This window comes from Pogoniulus pusillus, chromosome 2 (assembly GCF_015220805.1).
Source record: "Pogoniulus pusillus isolate bPogPus1 chromosome 2, bPogPus1.pri, whole genome shotgun sequence".
Lineage (NCBI taxonomy): Eukaryota > Metazoa > Chordata > Aves > Piciformes > Lybiidae > Pogoniulus > Pogoniulus pusillus.
The window spans coordinates 35,700,157-35,716,782 of record NC_087265.1 but is presented as its reverse complement, the minus strand read 5'-3'; the positions used below and the strand labels follow the sequence as shown (position 1 = coordinate 35,716,782).

Sequence of the window (16,626 nt, the reverse complement as noted above, 5' to 3'; positions counted from 1 at the left end):
TGAAAGCATACTTGCTTTGTGCATCTAGAGATGTGTGTGTATGAATTCATCCATCCATACATAATACACATATTACTTGCAGTGTCTGGAGAAACAGTTAGAATGTGCACTGGAGGGAGGACAATCTCCAAGTGCCCACTGGAGGTTAAGCTGCAATGAATCAAACATACTGCTAGTGATGACATCTCTCCGGTTAAATCCATCGTGTACTTTTCCCTTTCACAATATGTATAGTTCATTGTGGTTAATACTACTCTGTGTTCCAGGTGTGTGGAGCAGAATATACCTTGAGGAACTTCACACTCTACCTTGGAAGTCACTACAGAAGTAAAAAATCCTTTAGAGCTCAGAGAGAACCCAGGACATAATCATATATGAAGACAGCAGCTAGCATTTCACCATGTGGGAGAAATTCTCTATCTAACATGGGCAGGATCACTTTCCTGACTATCAGATTAACAGATTCAGTTTGGAGAATCATTTAAAGTAAAATTCACAAAGTAAAACCAAAACAAATGTGGACATTTAAAATGTATTAAAACATGAGACTATCAGGAGGTCAGAACCAACGTTGTATTACTGGAGAGGAGGACAGGGCCTCAGAAAGGTCGAGAATAATGAATATAAACATCAATGCACCTCTGTGATGTAGCTTAACCAATACACCCAGCCTGAGCAAAACCAGTCCTCTGCATATCTGCATATGGAGTAGTTTACTGGGGTGGTTATAAATACATAAACATAGCTGAAGGAAATATTCTGCATCCTAGGTTTGCAAGCACCCTAAATAAGGTTTGATGGGAGATATTTCTACTCCCTCAGGGAGGTGTGATGTGTAAATGCACTGACTCTTTAAAAACAGCGCACTTGAAACATGAGGAAATGGAGCCATGTGTCCACATAAGGATTAAAAATCATCCCCGTCCTCTTGGGTTCTGTGAAACACCTTGGCAGACCCTCTGCCAAGGCTAACAATAAATAAATAAATAACACACATAAATAAGACAATTCATCAATTCTAAATTAACAACATAAAAAAATAATGCAGCCGTGGCAGCAAATCGTTTCTGCCTTGAGGAAAAGTCTTCTCCAGAGGTGGAAAAGAAAAAAGTTAAGTGATAAGTAGGTAAACCCAAAGCTTTTTAAGTAAACCACATTTTGTATGAGAGTTAGCAGCTGGACTTGAAAGCAAAATGCAGTTTAGCCATTGGTATTTCAAAGCCAACAAGGCTTTATGGCCACTTTGGCTGCTGCTATTCACAGATGAAGAACATCAGACATTATACTGCAAAAAGATTTCTGCCTGGCTAAGCTGACAAGTTGCTCGAGCTGGCAGCTGGGAAAGGGATTCACTTCAGGCTGGCCACTGCCTTGAGGATCTCATGTGTTCTGATATGACAATTCAAACATGTTGCAAGACTCTTCAAAGTTTTCATCCATATTCAGTCGCCTCCAGAAGGACTTCTGCTTCTTCTGCAATTCTTTACGCACACACCTGGGACACGGCACAGCCTTTACTTTGCACTCAGAGTGGAAGACAGCCCCACAGCTTTCACACCTGCAAACACAAATCAGTGTCAAAATTGAATGACAAAATAAGACCAGAGCATGCAACGGACTTCACACGGACTGTGGGCAGTAGATGTTTCTTCAAACAGTTCTGGTAGCTCAAAGAGCACTATTTTTTCAGAAGAGTGGAGGTGTAAGAGACACTGGCTTGCCCACATCTCTGCTGGTGTAAAACTACTCAGGACCATAAAATAAGTTGACTTGCATCCACGTGCAGCTGATGAAAATCTGGCCCAGTACTTCCTGACAGACACATTTTTAGCATGATTAATAACTATCTTCTTATTAACTAGCATTCAGGTCTATCGCAGAATAGCCATCAATTGGGTTTTATGAAAGACAAGTTTGCTGTTTTGGTTTGTAAATGAAGAGTAACAACATTTACTTTCATTAGGATACATTTCAGCATTCACAACGGCCAAGATAATAAATACTTCTCATTGAAGTTCCATGGTTAGCTGTTACAAAGGAGTAAAATACAAACCACTTTGGCAGCAGCAGAAGTCATTCCACAACATAAAAAAGTGAAACAGAAATAAGTGATGTGTTCTGCTCCATGTCCTGTTGAACTAGATCAACACAGAGCTTCTGGCAATCCAAACTGTGCTATTCTGTTCTCAAATGTGCTATCATGACTTCAAAGAAATTAAGTGCTCAAATGAGATGACAGGCCCATGTAGTGGACTACAGCTAAACACTTGGACATTCTCAGCTTTTCAATGCAAATAACCCTCTGCAGTGATGAGTTAAATCACTACTGCTTAATAACCAAGTGAAAAAATAAACCAACACAAGGATGACAGTGTCAGAGGTACATAGTCTTAAATTCCAAGTGGGCAATCAAATAATGAAAGCAACAGGACATCAAACTTGGGAGCAATTTTGAGATACAAATGAGGGGCACTGGTCACTGTGCTGGTTCTGTGAGACGTCTTGAAATGCCTTGCACTGTTCCTTATTTGCAGCTATTGTGGTCAAGTGACTGTGAGAAGTTTAAGCACCTACTGCCACATCTTCAGTTTGCTTTTGTTGTGGGTTGTTTTGTTGTTTGCCGTCATCCTTTTTTCCTCTCTCTCAGCGCTAAGGTTCTTGTCTTCAAGACTTGAAGAAAAATGGTAAACAAGAAGAAACAAACCCCAAACACTGAGAAGGCTTAAGGCAAATTGCAGTGTGTGGAGAGCAGCCTGGCTCATAAGTTCATAAGCCAGTACAATGAGCCTGTTCAATTAGCTACACCAGCTGCATCTGCATCTCACCCATAACTGTTCCTGAACTGGCTGCATGTTTTTATGCATGAATCCAAACATGCTCTAAACTTTAGAAACTATGTAGCTTTGAGAAGACTATACAGAGGTTTAGAGAGGTGCATTTCTAGCCAGCAGAAACTGCTAAAACTATGTAGCTTTGAGAAGACTACACAGAGGTTTAGAGAGGTGCATTTCTAGCCAGCAGAAACTGCTAAAACTCAAATAAGGAAGTTTAAAGAGACAAAGGATAATACTGCAAACCTAATAATATCTATACTCTTCTGCAGTAAAACTTGTCTGTTGTATTTCTAAGTTCAGCTAGTGAGTCTGAATCTGGTTCTGAATCAAGAAATTGGCTCACATAGAGATACTTATAATTTCTGCAGTGAGAAATTGTGTGTGTCTGTTATGGCCCTGACCCTATGGCACACTTAGGACTCACACCTCAGTGATTTCCTTGTGTTTACTGATCTGCCAACAATTAAGCATGTGCTGGATGCTTTGCTAGACTGGGATCCAAGCTTTGCTGGCTTGGAATCTCCACAGACGGACACTAACGGATGAGGGAGAGAGAGAAGACAGTAGTGTCTTTAAAACTTCACATCGCTCTGAAATGACACTAATGGTGATTTTATCAAGCTAATTCTGTCTTGTTAGTCAACAATTTACAGTGCACTGGAAGTTGCTAGAGGGTAATGAGTGATGAGGAGTGTAATTCTGTGCTCTCACACTGCCACTCCCTACACCTGCTCTGTATTTCTCCACAGAATGCATGGAGAAGGTAAAACAACAGAAATCGCTGCTGAAGTTGATAGAGCTGGATGAGAAAGCACTCAGCATATCTGTTCTCCACAGTCAAAGGCCATCATCAGAGAGAACAAAGACTGATGGTGTTTCAATTGTTATGAATTCATTCTTCATAAACAAGCTCAATGGAGAAAACAAACTTCTCTCATGACTCAAAACCAAAAGAGAGAAGAAATGTCTGCACTGGTGTTTATTAGGACTATTGCCACAGCTAAAGCTCTGACCAGGACCCCACACCACCAGGCGCTAACCAGAGGAAGTGCAAACAATCAGCCCCACTACACTGACAGCTATCATGACCACTGTTGGTCCATTCTGGTGCCCTCACCCCTGAGTGCCATTTTCTGAATTCCTATTTTCTGCTTTCCCAGGTGAAGGCTGATGTACTGCAGACCAGACCTAACCGTGGAGAACAGACGGCAACAAAACAGCAGTCTGGAAGAGTAGTGTCTCTGAGTTTAAGAACAAAACTGCCTCTTGCTCTCCACAGGGACAGGTAGTCAGGTCAACCTTCTCTGCAACCTCACTGCTAAAGAAAGTTACCAGGGCCAGGGAGCAATGCCAATCTTGCTCTACTTCTGTGCAAATGGTAAGTCATGGAGCTACACCACCCCCAAGGAATCTACAGCTCTGCTTTTCATAATGTCAGGTACATCTGGTCTTAACTGACTCTGGAAATGTCAACTGGTTGACCATTCCTAATTTCACTGTGAGAAATTTTCCAGCAATACCAAATATTCCACAAAAATTATATTACTTCTTAGAGTATTACAAACAGATAGCTGCTTATTTAATCCTGACATCTAATTTTATCCCCACATGTGAATTTCATAGTTTGTCCTTACCGTCGTTTTGAAGCCTTGATATTCCCAAAAGCTTTTACTTCTCTGGAGAAAAGAACCAACCAACCAATCCAAAACCCACATATTTTTGTAGTCTATAAAAGGCTCACTCAGTAGTTCACTATACTTAGATATCATAGAATCATAGAATCAACTAGGTTGGAAGAGACCTCCAAGATCATCCAGTCCAACCTAGCACCCAGCCCTAACCAATCAACTAGACCATGGCACTAAGTGCCTCATCCAGGCTTTTCTTGAAGACCCCCAGGGACGGTGCCTTGCCACCTCCTCCCTGGGCAGCCCATTCCAATGGGAAATCACTCTCTCTGTGAAGAACTTCTTCCTAATATCCAGCCTATACCTACCCTGGCTTTCCTCTAACCCAAGTTTTTGCCATAGGTAATTTCACAGTTCCAGTACCATTTCTGAACCCTGACTTCTTTGGCTATGGGCCAGAAAATCCCTGCATCTTTTGTGAGACTTGCATATATCACTGGTAATAAGCTGATGAGCCATAGACATTCAAGGTCTTTCATGTTTCCTTCTTTAATAAATGATACAAATGGTACTGCACATCAACAGCATCTTGTTACTTCTCAAACATTATTTGAAGAACTGGTGAACATTGCATGCTGTTTTCATACAGACTTTCTGTCTTCTAAGCCAGCATCTGAAACAGCTTCCTCTCTATTTCAGTGTTTTCTTCTTTTTTTCCCCTCATTCCTGACCTACTCAATTTCTGTTGAGACTGTAAGGGGTTGGTTTATGTCTAAGAAGGTTTTACTTGTTTGAACACCAGAGTAACAGAAATGCAGAGAATTATTAGTCAATCCTCTAAATCATTTCTATTGCACTGAAAACTGTGAAAGAGAAAGGGCAAAGCTCTTCACAGCTAGACAAGCACGATAATGCTCTTATTATCATTACTGCTTACAAAAGAAAAGCCTTTCTGCTTTAAAAGCATAAAATCATTCCTTGTAAGCTGAGAAAATGCCAGTGTTAGCATCTGGGCATGTAAAATATATACGTATCAATATGTGGTAAATTGTAAACTCTGGTAAATGCTTTTTATGCTTCCCACACATATTTCATGGGTTTATTGTTCAAGTGATTCTAGGTTCTGCACAGTCAATTGATTATATTCATATTTCTCCTCTCTCTGCACTGCACCACCATTTAGGTAAGAAAAGGTGTCCAAAGAGAGACAAGCAACATAAAGAGGCTTCTCAAAGGCCTTCTACCTTAAGCAGACACAATAAACAATCACTGGTGATCCAGGATGTCATCTGAAAGATAGTTTTACTTGCCTTCCAGCAATCTTACAGGTTGACAAAATCACTATATTGGGATGAATCTGTGACTGGCAAAGCCAATTAGGTACCATGCTTCAGTACCATGCACATGGGCAGTATCTGTCTGGCTTATAAACACCAAATGGGGAATCAAAGCAGCTCATGGTTATGCTGTTCATCCCCAAAATGAACAAATGATGGGTGACAGATATGTAGCCATTCTCATCCCACAAATGGGAAATGAGGTGAACTGACTCGCTCAAGGTCAGCCAGAAGCTCTCAGAAAAGCTAAAGGCAGATAGCTCCCCTGTCTCATTACAGTGCCATATTCAGCCACCATCCTTTCTCTTCCTTTCTCTTGTTATTTTATGCATTAACTTCCAATTATTTCATTTAAAATCAGCTTTCCTCTGTGCCAGACCTTGCACACATTTCCTTGAGTGAGTAATCCCTTGAAAGGGATTTCAGTAAGAATTTCATTGACTGGAACTCAATTTGTTTTCTTTCCCTTCATGTAGACTGAAACCAAGATAGAATGGAGTTGTTCTATAGATGATGCTATACATTCACCAAGCATACAAAACACTAAGCCACCTGTAACTTAGCCATGCTAAAATAAACCTTGCCTAGGCATTCCAACATGACTATCCCATGCTAAGCACATGTGTCTGTCTGGAAGCATATCTGAATTGTTCAGCTAGGAATATCACAGACATGCCCTTCAAAACTCCCAGAGACTTTAGCAGAACACAAAGCAAAGGAAAATGAACTAGCCTGTGTTCACTTACAACTTAAAAAAAAGCCCCAAAGGCAATCAATGCCTGACACACACATGCAGCAATATTATTACAGTTGCCTAGGAACCATCACAAGGAGCCTGCCTTGTAAAAGGATGGTCATGTCAGAAATGAATGGAAGAAAGTTGGTACTAAGATGACATTGATTTGTCCCAATAAGAGCCTGTTAAGATAATGCCTTGAATGATACAGTTAAGGTCTTTACTAAACACAGGATTGTGTTTTAAGACATCATACTTAAAAACTGTTGATATTTCAGACTTGCTTTTGAAAAAATTGTCTCTGAAGAAGAAGGAAAAGGGGAATGGGGAGGAAAAGGGGAAAGGGAAAAGGGGAATGGGGAAAGGGGAAAAGGAAAAGGAGGAGAAAGGAAAGTTGGGGGGAAGGAAAGTGGGAGGAGGGGAAAGTGGGAGCAAAAAGGGAAAAGATGAAAAGGAAAAGAAAAAGGAAATGAAAAGGAAAAGAAAAAGGAAAAATAAAAAGTAAAAGGAAAAAGAAAAGAAAAAGGAAAACAAAAAGGAAATTAAAAGAAAAAGGAAAAATTAAAAGGAAAAGAAAAAGGAAAAGGAAAGGAAAATTAAAAAGAAAAGAAAAAGGAAAGTAGAGGGGGGAAGGAAAGTGGGAGGGGGGAAAGGGAACTGGGAGGGGGAGGAAAGAATGAGGTCACTCCTAAGCCTGTGAAGAATTTCTTCCTAATATCCAGTCTAAACCTGCCTACCTGGGGTAGGTGGGAAGAAGAATGAATAAGCTCCTGCACCAGCTTGGTCATCCACAACTTGCCACTGTCTGTCTCCCCAGCTGCATTGTTTCTTGCCCCTCATCCTGTAATGCCAGCACCCACTACCAAGGCTGAAATCCAACAGATGTTCAAAGCAGTCAGATATTAAAGCCTCACAAATGAGGGTAGAAGTGAGCAGCTCATTGGAGGGGAGAGAAAAATCACCAACAGGCTGATCCTCTGTGTCAACTTCTCCATTGCTATACTCAGAAAAACTGAAGAGCAAGTGTTTGGTTTGGGTGCTCACAGAGCAACTTATTTTGGGCTGGAGCCCAAAAATTTTGGTAATTCTGTGATTAAGAGAGGATTTATGTTTTTAATAAAAGAGAAAGGCAGAGGCATCTGGACTTTGTGCCATAATGCAGAAGACATGCCTACCTGTAGGCAGGTGGGGATTGGTCTCTTCTCCCAGGCAACCAGCAACAGAACAAGGGGACACAGTCTCAAGTTGTGCCAGGGGAAGTATAGTCTGGATGTTAGGAGGAAGTTCTTGCCAGAGAGAGTGATTGGCATTGGAATGGGCTGCCCAGGGAGGTGGTGGAGGCACCGTCCCTGGAGGTGTTCAGAAAAAGCCTGGATGAGGCACTTAGTGCCATGGTCCAGTTGACTGGATAGGGCTGGGGGATAGGTTGGACTGGATGACCTTGGAGGTCTCTTCCAACCTGGTTGATTCTATGATTCTGAAATCAAAGTGGGAAAAAATGAGCTTTTAATTAAAAAAAAAAAGTATCTAAACAATGAGATTCTGAAGGTAATCTTGGAAGTTATGAGCACTTAATGTTGACTTTCATGGGCTAAAAAGCATTTGAAAAGTGGTTGTCTGGTTTACAACCATTTGGTAGATGGAGAAGCCTTTAAAAGGACATTTGCATGAAGAAGGAAAAGGAAGAATTAAAAGCTGTCAAGTTGAAAATACCTAGAGTAAGGAAGAAGGCATAGCAAGGAAGCTGCAATACAGAAACTGTGAGGTGGCTGTCACCTTCGGCCAGTAGGGAAGAGCACAAAGCAGAACTGCAGAGATATTCCCACTTAAAATAAATATTTGACTTTACACTGAATGTTCTTGTTAATACCACTCAGACATAAGGGAGGTAAAACTAACCTCTAAAGGTAATTCAGTTCCAAAATGTTTGATGAATGAGTGTATTTTATTTCTTCATCTATTTTAGATAACATTACTGTAATACCCTACACAGCCAAAAAAAATCAGGTTGGAGGCAGAAACCTTTGACCAGTTCTGACAGACTGAGGTGAAATGAAATTATCAAGAGAATTTAGCATCTACTTAGGTGCCTAAGTTTCTTTAAAGAAGTGCTGAGCAGATCACTGCAGGGTGCTTTCAACAATCAACATCTGATAAGCTAAGCTCTTCCCAAAATTAGGTGCTAAGAACTAGCACAGCCCAGGTGAACTGGGTTTGGGTAACGCTGTCTAGCACAAACCAAACTAATCAAAGCAAGAGGGACAATGATGTACTTTGAGCGATGCCTATGTGCTATGTTACATTTCAGTCTCTCCACTTAACACTCTCCCAAGAGCTCAAAACTGGTTTTGTCCAGTGATGCAGCATTCATAACACGGCAAGCTGCAATCTTGCAAGGACTCTGGCAGGCACATAAAGACTGTCTTGTACACTTGTGTAAAGTACATTCATGAGCCTTATCAGGATGGTGGCCAAAGATTATGGAAGCATCTAAGCTGGTTGATACAGTCAGGCCTGTTCTGCAGCACTTCTATTTTAAACTTGGGTCTTCTGGTTTGTATCTTAAAAGGTCTACATGTCTTAACTGATCTGCAGAACAAATTAACTTCACAAAGTGAAAACAGTTTAGCTTTGATAAATGGGCATGAACACAAAAGAGCAACTCTCCATGGTTCACATACATCTGCAAGTCATAACATAAAAGGCGAGGAACTGACTAAATAGTTTTTAATCAAGTAAGCAACAAAACACCACCAACTGCCTGTGAAAGCAGTCACTAGGATGGCTAACACACAGGTAGGACCAAAACTATTAACTGGGCATCTTCTAATAATCTCAACCATAACTATAATTACTTAGTTATCTAACTGGACAGAAACCCTTTTAAATGAAATATTCTATTCTTGTTCCAGTGGTATTTTTCTTACTATTCCTCAAGATTTAAAAGCTGTTAAAAATTATTCTAGGCTATAAAGCAAATACAGCCACACATTATAGACAACAGTACCACTACACAGGTATTTTCTTTTCACTTCTGCTTGTTTTTTTTCAATTTTTGGAGAAAGAAACAAAGAACTATTCACTATGCTAAGAAAGAACAAGCAGCATCAGAACAACATGGGGGGCAGTGCTTGGCTGCTAACAAACGGGCAAGGATAGCTCTGGGAAGCAAATTTATAACCAGGGATATTTAAATTCATTTCACAACATTTAAAACAAAAAAACCTATTCTGTCACTAATTGTATTTTTATTCAGTGAATGCAAGCTGGTCCAAGAAATTAAACAGGAGGCAGATGCTCAGGTCAAGTTGCCAGAGGTCCAGCAAAAGCTGAGCTGAGAGTTTACATTACCTACCAATTTGGTCTACACAATCTGCAATTAACTCAGGAAGCTTTAAATACAGTTGTCATGATTTAAAGGCCTTAAAAAAGATGTCAAAATTGTGAAGTGGAGGAATAACTCTGATGAACAGCTATACAAATATGAGTAAGACAGAAGAGGAACTGACTGGAAGATGCATCTCAAAGGATGGGTCAGCTTTTAAGAAATTATTTAATCACTGCACCACAGCTTTTATTGTGCTCTATGCAGAATGGTCATCTCAGAAAGGAAATATCAGTAGAAAGCCTACGACTTTGTGGGGCCCACCCTTATATTCAAGACAGCAAACTGTTGCACTGTATTGTGGAGCAGGATGTAAAGAGCCTGCCAAACACAGCCCACAGACCCGCTAATTAAGTGAATTGATTGTGTTTGTTTTGGAACTGTTTGCCAACAAAGGAATGTGTCATGCTGATTAGTGAAAGAAGGGTATGCAATATGTGCATTCAAACCCTGAAGAGTGCATAACCCAGGTATTCACCCTGTTTGCTCAAGTACCGACAGAAATCACTGTCAGGCAAATAACCTGACCAAAGAGAAACTCCAGGCCTCAAGAGGGGCACTCCTTTTCTCTCAGCTCTTGCTATCTAAAGAAGATCCATCCTTCATGAATATGCTGAGAATATTTTGGAGAGAGAAAATCCTTCCACCTCAAATCTGACCCAAGAGACCATGAAGTTGGAAGGTAGCAGCCAGTGGAGAACCACCTTGGAATTGTAATGGTCTCTCTGCCAGCTGTCACTCTTCTCTCCAAAGAGCAAGAAAGGTCAGGGAGGTAGCCAGAAAAACAAATGCCAGCACAGAACAGACACACACAAACAACCCCCACCCACCCTTAGACTTCACTTTCAAATACTCATCAGAGAGGTGAAGTCTGCAATAGCTGTCATGCACCCACTACTGAATATTTCTAACCTAACAGCCTGGTTTGCTGCTAGAATTAGTAGCACACTCAAAAGTGAATGAGCAACTTTCAAAAGGAAGAAAAAATATGGTCCACAGAGCTCAGCTGCTTTTCTCTCCACAACTCAGCAGCCATAGCCACAGTACTTGGCAATCTAGTATTGAGCATGAAATGTGAATACTGTGCTGTAGACAGAAATACAGGATGGGGAAAGGGAAATGTAACCAATTCTCACTGCACATTGTGGATGCAGAATAGTACAATTAAATCACAAACCCAAGCTAACTGTTTACTCAGAGCTCTGTAAGACACTTAACCAAGAAGTAAGCTGAACACGTCATCAGAAGTTTCAGGTATAATTGCAAGTCTTCACATGAACCTTTTGTGTTTTGCCATTCCATCTGCCACAGGTTACGTGATGCAGCTACCTATTTCTAATCATTCTCCTCATTGTAGTGCTCAGATCACCCACCTCAGGAATCTCATCTGTAAGAAATGGAAACAAACACAAACCCCCTCTGGCTGGCCTTCTCCCTCACTGCTTTGCAGCTGGTGGAGCTGCAGAGTAAAACAAACAAGCTCCTCTGTTGGCATGGATTGCCTCCATCCTGAAGGTGGGAAAGAGCGAAAATACGGAACTGAAATCATCTGGTTAGTTTCACAAAGGTGCATGTGCACAAACAAGTAGTAATGAGATGGGAAAACTAACTAGGAAGGGAAATGGAAAACGCTGGGAATAAAAGCAAAGTTCAGTGATAAGGAGTATAAAAGGAGTAAGCAGAACGACTGCTGACAACATAAGGATTTGGAGAACCTTTCACACAGATTGTGTTTTAATTAAAACCATTAACAAAGACCACTGTCTTTGGCATGACCTCAACCATGACTTAACATTTGTGCAACACAAACAAAAGTAATTTCTGGCTTCTAATTCACATAGAAATAGCTGCTAGAGCAGCTTCTTCTGGCTTTTACTGAACTGCTGACAAATACTACTTGATTCCAGAAGGTTTTAAACTCTGTAATTGCAAGGTAGGTCTGATCTCAGCTGAAAGTAGGGGAACAATGTACCCACAACAACGGCTTTGTGACCCAAAAAACTGCCAGACAAATCAAATGCACAAACATGTCAAGTAAACCTGTCCTCTCCTCATATGTTCTCATCAATCTTTTGGGAATATCTTCAACTGCATATCTCAATAGACAGCTTATGGTTTATGTCATTTTAGTCCTCCTCTTTTTAACTCAGCCTATCTCGCCATGCACCCTAGATGCATTCTTTCTTTGAAGACTGTTTGCAGAGCTCAGCTGCACACCTTGTTTAGCTTATGCCCACTGCTTTGCAAATCCATTTTTCTAAATACAAGTCTGGAAACAGAATGTGCAAACAGTCTTTGAAACTCAGGTCAGGCTGAAAATCCCCAAAGAGTAGTTCTCGCTTACTCATAATTTAACATCTCTGTGCATGCAGGGGAATAAGTCTCTTAATGAAGCCATTTTAACAGGCTGACCTTGACTGTTTCCAAAGAAGGCTCTCCAATTTTTGTTCCCTTCAATGGAATACTTTGAAGGACAAATTAAAATGACTGTATTTGAAAAAGCCAGAGAAGTCCTATGGAGAAATGCTGTCAGATGTATTGTCTTTCTGATGAGTTTAAAATAAGCTAAAACCATCCTCCTTTATTCAAAATCCAAAACACTTCCAAAAAAGAGTAGTAATACTGCTACATTGCCAAGTCTGATCTGCCTTACTGTGGCTTTGCTCCTAGGTTTTCTGTGCAACTCCTGTCCCTGATTTGGCATCCACTACTCCATACAATATGAAATAAAGATTCTTTTGTTTAGCTTAGGACTGGCATCCACTTATATTTATTTCATAGCCACCTGAGAATAGCGGTATCATTAAAAAAAACCATCTTTCATACCTGGACACAGAGCAGCATGCATGCAGAAAGCAGAGAATTAGCCACAACATTTCAAAGGAAAACCACTAAAGAATAGATGGTTATTGTTACTGTCACATCAGATACCAGAAAAATGTCTGTGATCACTCCAGAGAATTCATTTGGCTTTTCAGAATACTCTGCAAACTCAGAAGAGCTTTGGGTAAATCACACTGTGTGATGCTGCTGGTGATTCTTCCATTTTAAGCTGTTCTGAGACTTATTGGACTTTGGGAACTACAAGTCTGCTTGTGGTGGCCTCCCTGGACCAGTGACCTAGTGAAGCTGCCCAGAGAGGTGAACTAGTGGGGTCCAGTCCCTAGTTATTTAAGAGTTCATGAAGCTGAGAATCCATGCGGATATGATATGCAAGTCAAATGTATGACTGATGTTACAGTACCTGCTTGTAGAGATATCCTCAAAGGGGTAAAGGATTTCTCCATTGTTGCAAATCTCACAGATGAAACCCTTTTGACTACAAAGGCTGCAGCTGTATACATGAGAGGTGGCAAACTTGATCACCTTCCCTAAGAAAGGAGCCAGCTTTCCTTCAATAACCTGAAATGAAGAGAAGAAGACAATATTGAATGAACACACACACACAAATACCACCAGATCTCCCTGAAGGACTGAGACAGCATTTGTTACTACAGAAATGTGGCTAGCTGCTGCTGGTTAAAACAACAGAGAAGTTACTACCTGACTATTAGAGTTCTATGAAATCACAAGTGATTAATAGCAGTCAATACACTGGCAATGATCCAAATGTAAAAACAAAGTTATTGTCTCTGTAAGTCTCCATGTAGCAATAACATACAAGATCCATAGTCACTAGAAGTACAGCAATGTATTCACACACTAAGGCACAAAAAAGTAGAAAGGAAAAGAGTTTAAGGCTTCCATAATATCATCTATCTGGCAGCTATAAATACTGCCTTATAATTATGATTTTAATTTCTCGTTTTTATGTACAAATCACATTTTTTGTCTTTGTTCCTTTTCCTCCAAAGTACAAGTTTTTCACACATTTTGTTCTGGCTTTCATTCTTTAGTAAGGTTGTGTTTCCCACTGAAAAACATTAAAATAATGTACACCCCTTATTGCCAAAATGAAAAAAATCTCAGATAAAGTCTTGAATAGGAACTTCCTTCCCCCCTCTTTGATGTCCAGCTCTCAAAAATCAAGAAGTCCCTCACTGCCAGACAATCCTGCTAGACCATTAGAAGTGATTAGCACTCCTTGTGTTGGTGTGAAAAAACAGCCATGCGGTAGAGAGTGAACTGCTAGCCACAACACTCATCTAAATTTGTGACTCAGTGACAATGCCTCAATAAGGAGTGCTATTCAGGCAAAATACTTTCCATTCAGATCAAACTTCCAGAGACTTTAAGGAATTCTGCTGGTGTAGGGAATAATGAAGACGGAATAAGGCCCTAAGTGCATATTCTTCTCTGCAGGGCTTCCTGTGGTCTGAATGGCAGCCTGCCAGATTAGCCATAGAAATGTGTCATGGGATTTGATAGTGACCTCCTATAAAAAGTAAAAAGAATGCAATAATTGCTGATTGAAAGCAAGGCTCTGTCCTGAAGCACAGGAGTGGGGAGCTTTACACTTAAATGCACGCCAGATTCGGTTCAGGTACTCTGTCCCTAAATATATTAACACACCAGTTGCAATTTGGGCTTAATGTAAATGAATCTAGAGAAAGCAAAGGTCAAGGCAGAAAAGAACAACAGAGATCTTGGAAGCACTGCTTCCCTATGTAAAGTGGAAAGGAAATAAATCTGTGTTCCTGGGCAGCTACCTGCCCAGTAGCAGAGATGGCCACTATTAAAGAGTACACATGGGAAAGGTGTGCAGGTAGTAGTGATGTTAATGCCACAGAATGGTACATGCTGAAATGACCTCCTCTCTGGGCTTGCAGCTCAAGCTTGCTAACAACATCTGCAACAACAGGAAGCAGCAATGTTATTGCTAGCACTGCAGACAGGACATCTGCTCATGTTAGAGGAAAAATGACGTTCCTATTGCATCCTGGTATAGGAAGATCCCCTTCAACCAGAACATAAACAATGCAGAGAAGCTGCTGCATGAAATATGAAAATGAAGTCATAGTTCAAGGTAGTGATATTACCAACTTTCTAACAGATGGCCAGAAATGAGTTTAGCTCCCCTAGGCTGAGTTTTGTTTTTCATTTTAAAGGAAGAATTTTTCTGATGGCAGATTCCACAGCTACAGAAGGTCTGAAAGCCAAGCAAAGTGGGAGTAGGGAAAAGACACAAAAGCTGATAGTATTCAATAAACAGAAGGAAAGAAACAGTGAAGCTACTCCAGTAGTGACCTGACTACAGTCACTCTCCAAAAAGCCATTTAGCACTAGTAGATTAAATAGGCACACAAAAATTATCAATAAGCCACAGTACATATGTAATTCCCAAAGCATTTTCATAATACCGTAACCACCTCTGACAGGCCACAAAAGCTCAGATTAAAATGTCAGGCTGAAGGCAGAGCTGCAGACAAACTCCAAATCTCTACTGTCACTGTCAGCAAGAGCTTAGAAATTAAGCCTCTGAATTAAAATCACATTTCATGTAATGTAATAAATAAAATTAACATAATCTATTACCTTCCTGAGCACCAGGAGTGAATTTAAATCTGTACAACGAACAAAGGTTATCTATGCTGAAGAGCTTGCAACCTAAGCAAGACAGACTGAGAACAGGCAGCTGCCCCGAGGAGCTGGTGTTACTTGTCTCTGTTTATTTGTATGTCTTGTTGTAGCACTTTAGTGGGTTGGCTTGTAACTCTGGCCATGCAGACATACAAAGAAGATGATATCTTCAAAGAGCCGTTCATGCCAATTTTGCAATGTGAATTACAGGCCATTTTATTGTATTATAGGAGGAAGACAAAATGCAACATCAAACTGATGTTATCACTGGTTTTAGCATCTGTAAATTTTGTGTTATTTTCTTTCATCAGAGACCTCAGGGCTGTGGACAGGATATGACTTTTCCTTGCAGCCTTTTTTCAGTCATGTCTGCAGCTAATAAGAGAAAAATTCTCATCATAATTTATCCCGGCAAGCAAAAAGGAAGATTCTACTTGATGACTTCAAGAGAAGTTTCATGGTAACACTTCCCCAATGAGTGTTTTATGGCTTGGGAAAAGGAGTGTAGGACATACAAACAAAGGTGTCAAAACTTCTGTTGTGACTAAGCACTCCCTCCTAATAGCTGGAGGCCCAGGGTTGGTCAGTTTAGATATCCCAGGATCACAAGGGCAGAGTCCCTGGATGTTCTCCCAGCTGATGCTGGAATCTGATTTTGAGTTTCAAGGAAACACAACTGATTAAAGAATAAAAGTGTGTTAAACAAATGTATTACCCAGATACCAGGAAAAAGAGATTTCAAGAGACCATCTTGTCATAGCCAGGAACATTTATGTCATTCTTTACAGCAGTATCTGTTAGTGAAGCTTTTCAGTGACAGACCTCATGCAATCTAACCTAGCCCACATCTGTTCTCATTGCTGGAGTCACTCCTAAACTTTGGAGTGATGTTTTCCTAAGGAATTTAAGTTTACAAAATAGAGAAACTGTGCAATCACACACTGTAGAGGTCTGCTGTAGAGCAGACCCTCACATTTCATAAGACATGTGGAAATTCAGCACAAAACTAAGTTAGGAGTATGTCAATGGAACAGAAGCCAAGAATTTCACCATTGACTTACCCCTGTAACAGAATATAGCCTCAACAAGCACCTGCAAAGGCTTACAAATATATTCCTGCCCCTCAATCAAAAAACCACCATCAAGCCTAAACCAAATTTCAGTTCTTTTGCTGAGTTCAGATTCT

General features: G+C 40.4%; 1 protein-coding gene across 1 annotated transcript in view; it reads right to left on the bottom strand.

Annotated features, from left to right (window-relative positions):
• Positions 1-696: 696 nt before the first annotated feature.
• The window catches only part of PLEKHM3 (pleckstrin homology domain containing M3), a 95,257-nt gene continuing 79,327 nt past the window's right edge, over positions 697-16,626 (bottom strand). The window contains exons 7-8 of the mRNA XM_064160962.1: positions 13,165-13,322; positions 697-1,558 (exon numbers count right to left, since the gene is read on the bottom strand). Of these exons, the coding sequence (XP_064017032.1) occupies positions 1,381-1,558; positions 13,165-13,322 (336 nt within the window). The 3' untranslated portion in view covers positions 697-1,380. The remainder of the gene's footprint in view (positions 1,559-13,164; positions 13,323-16,626) is intronic.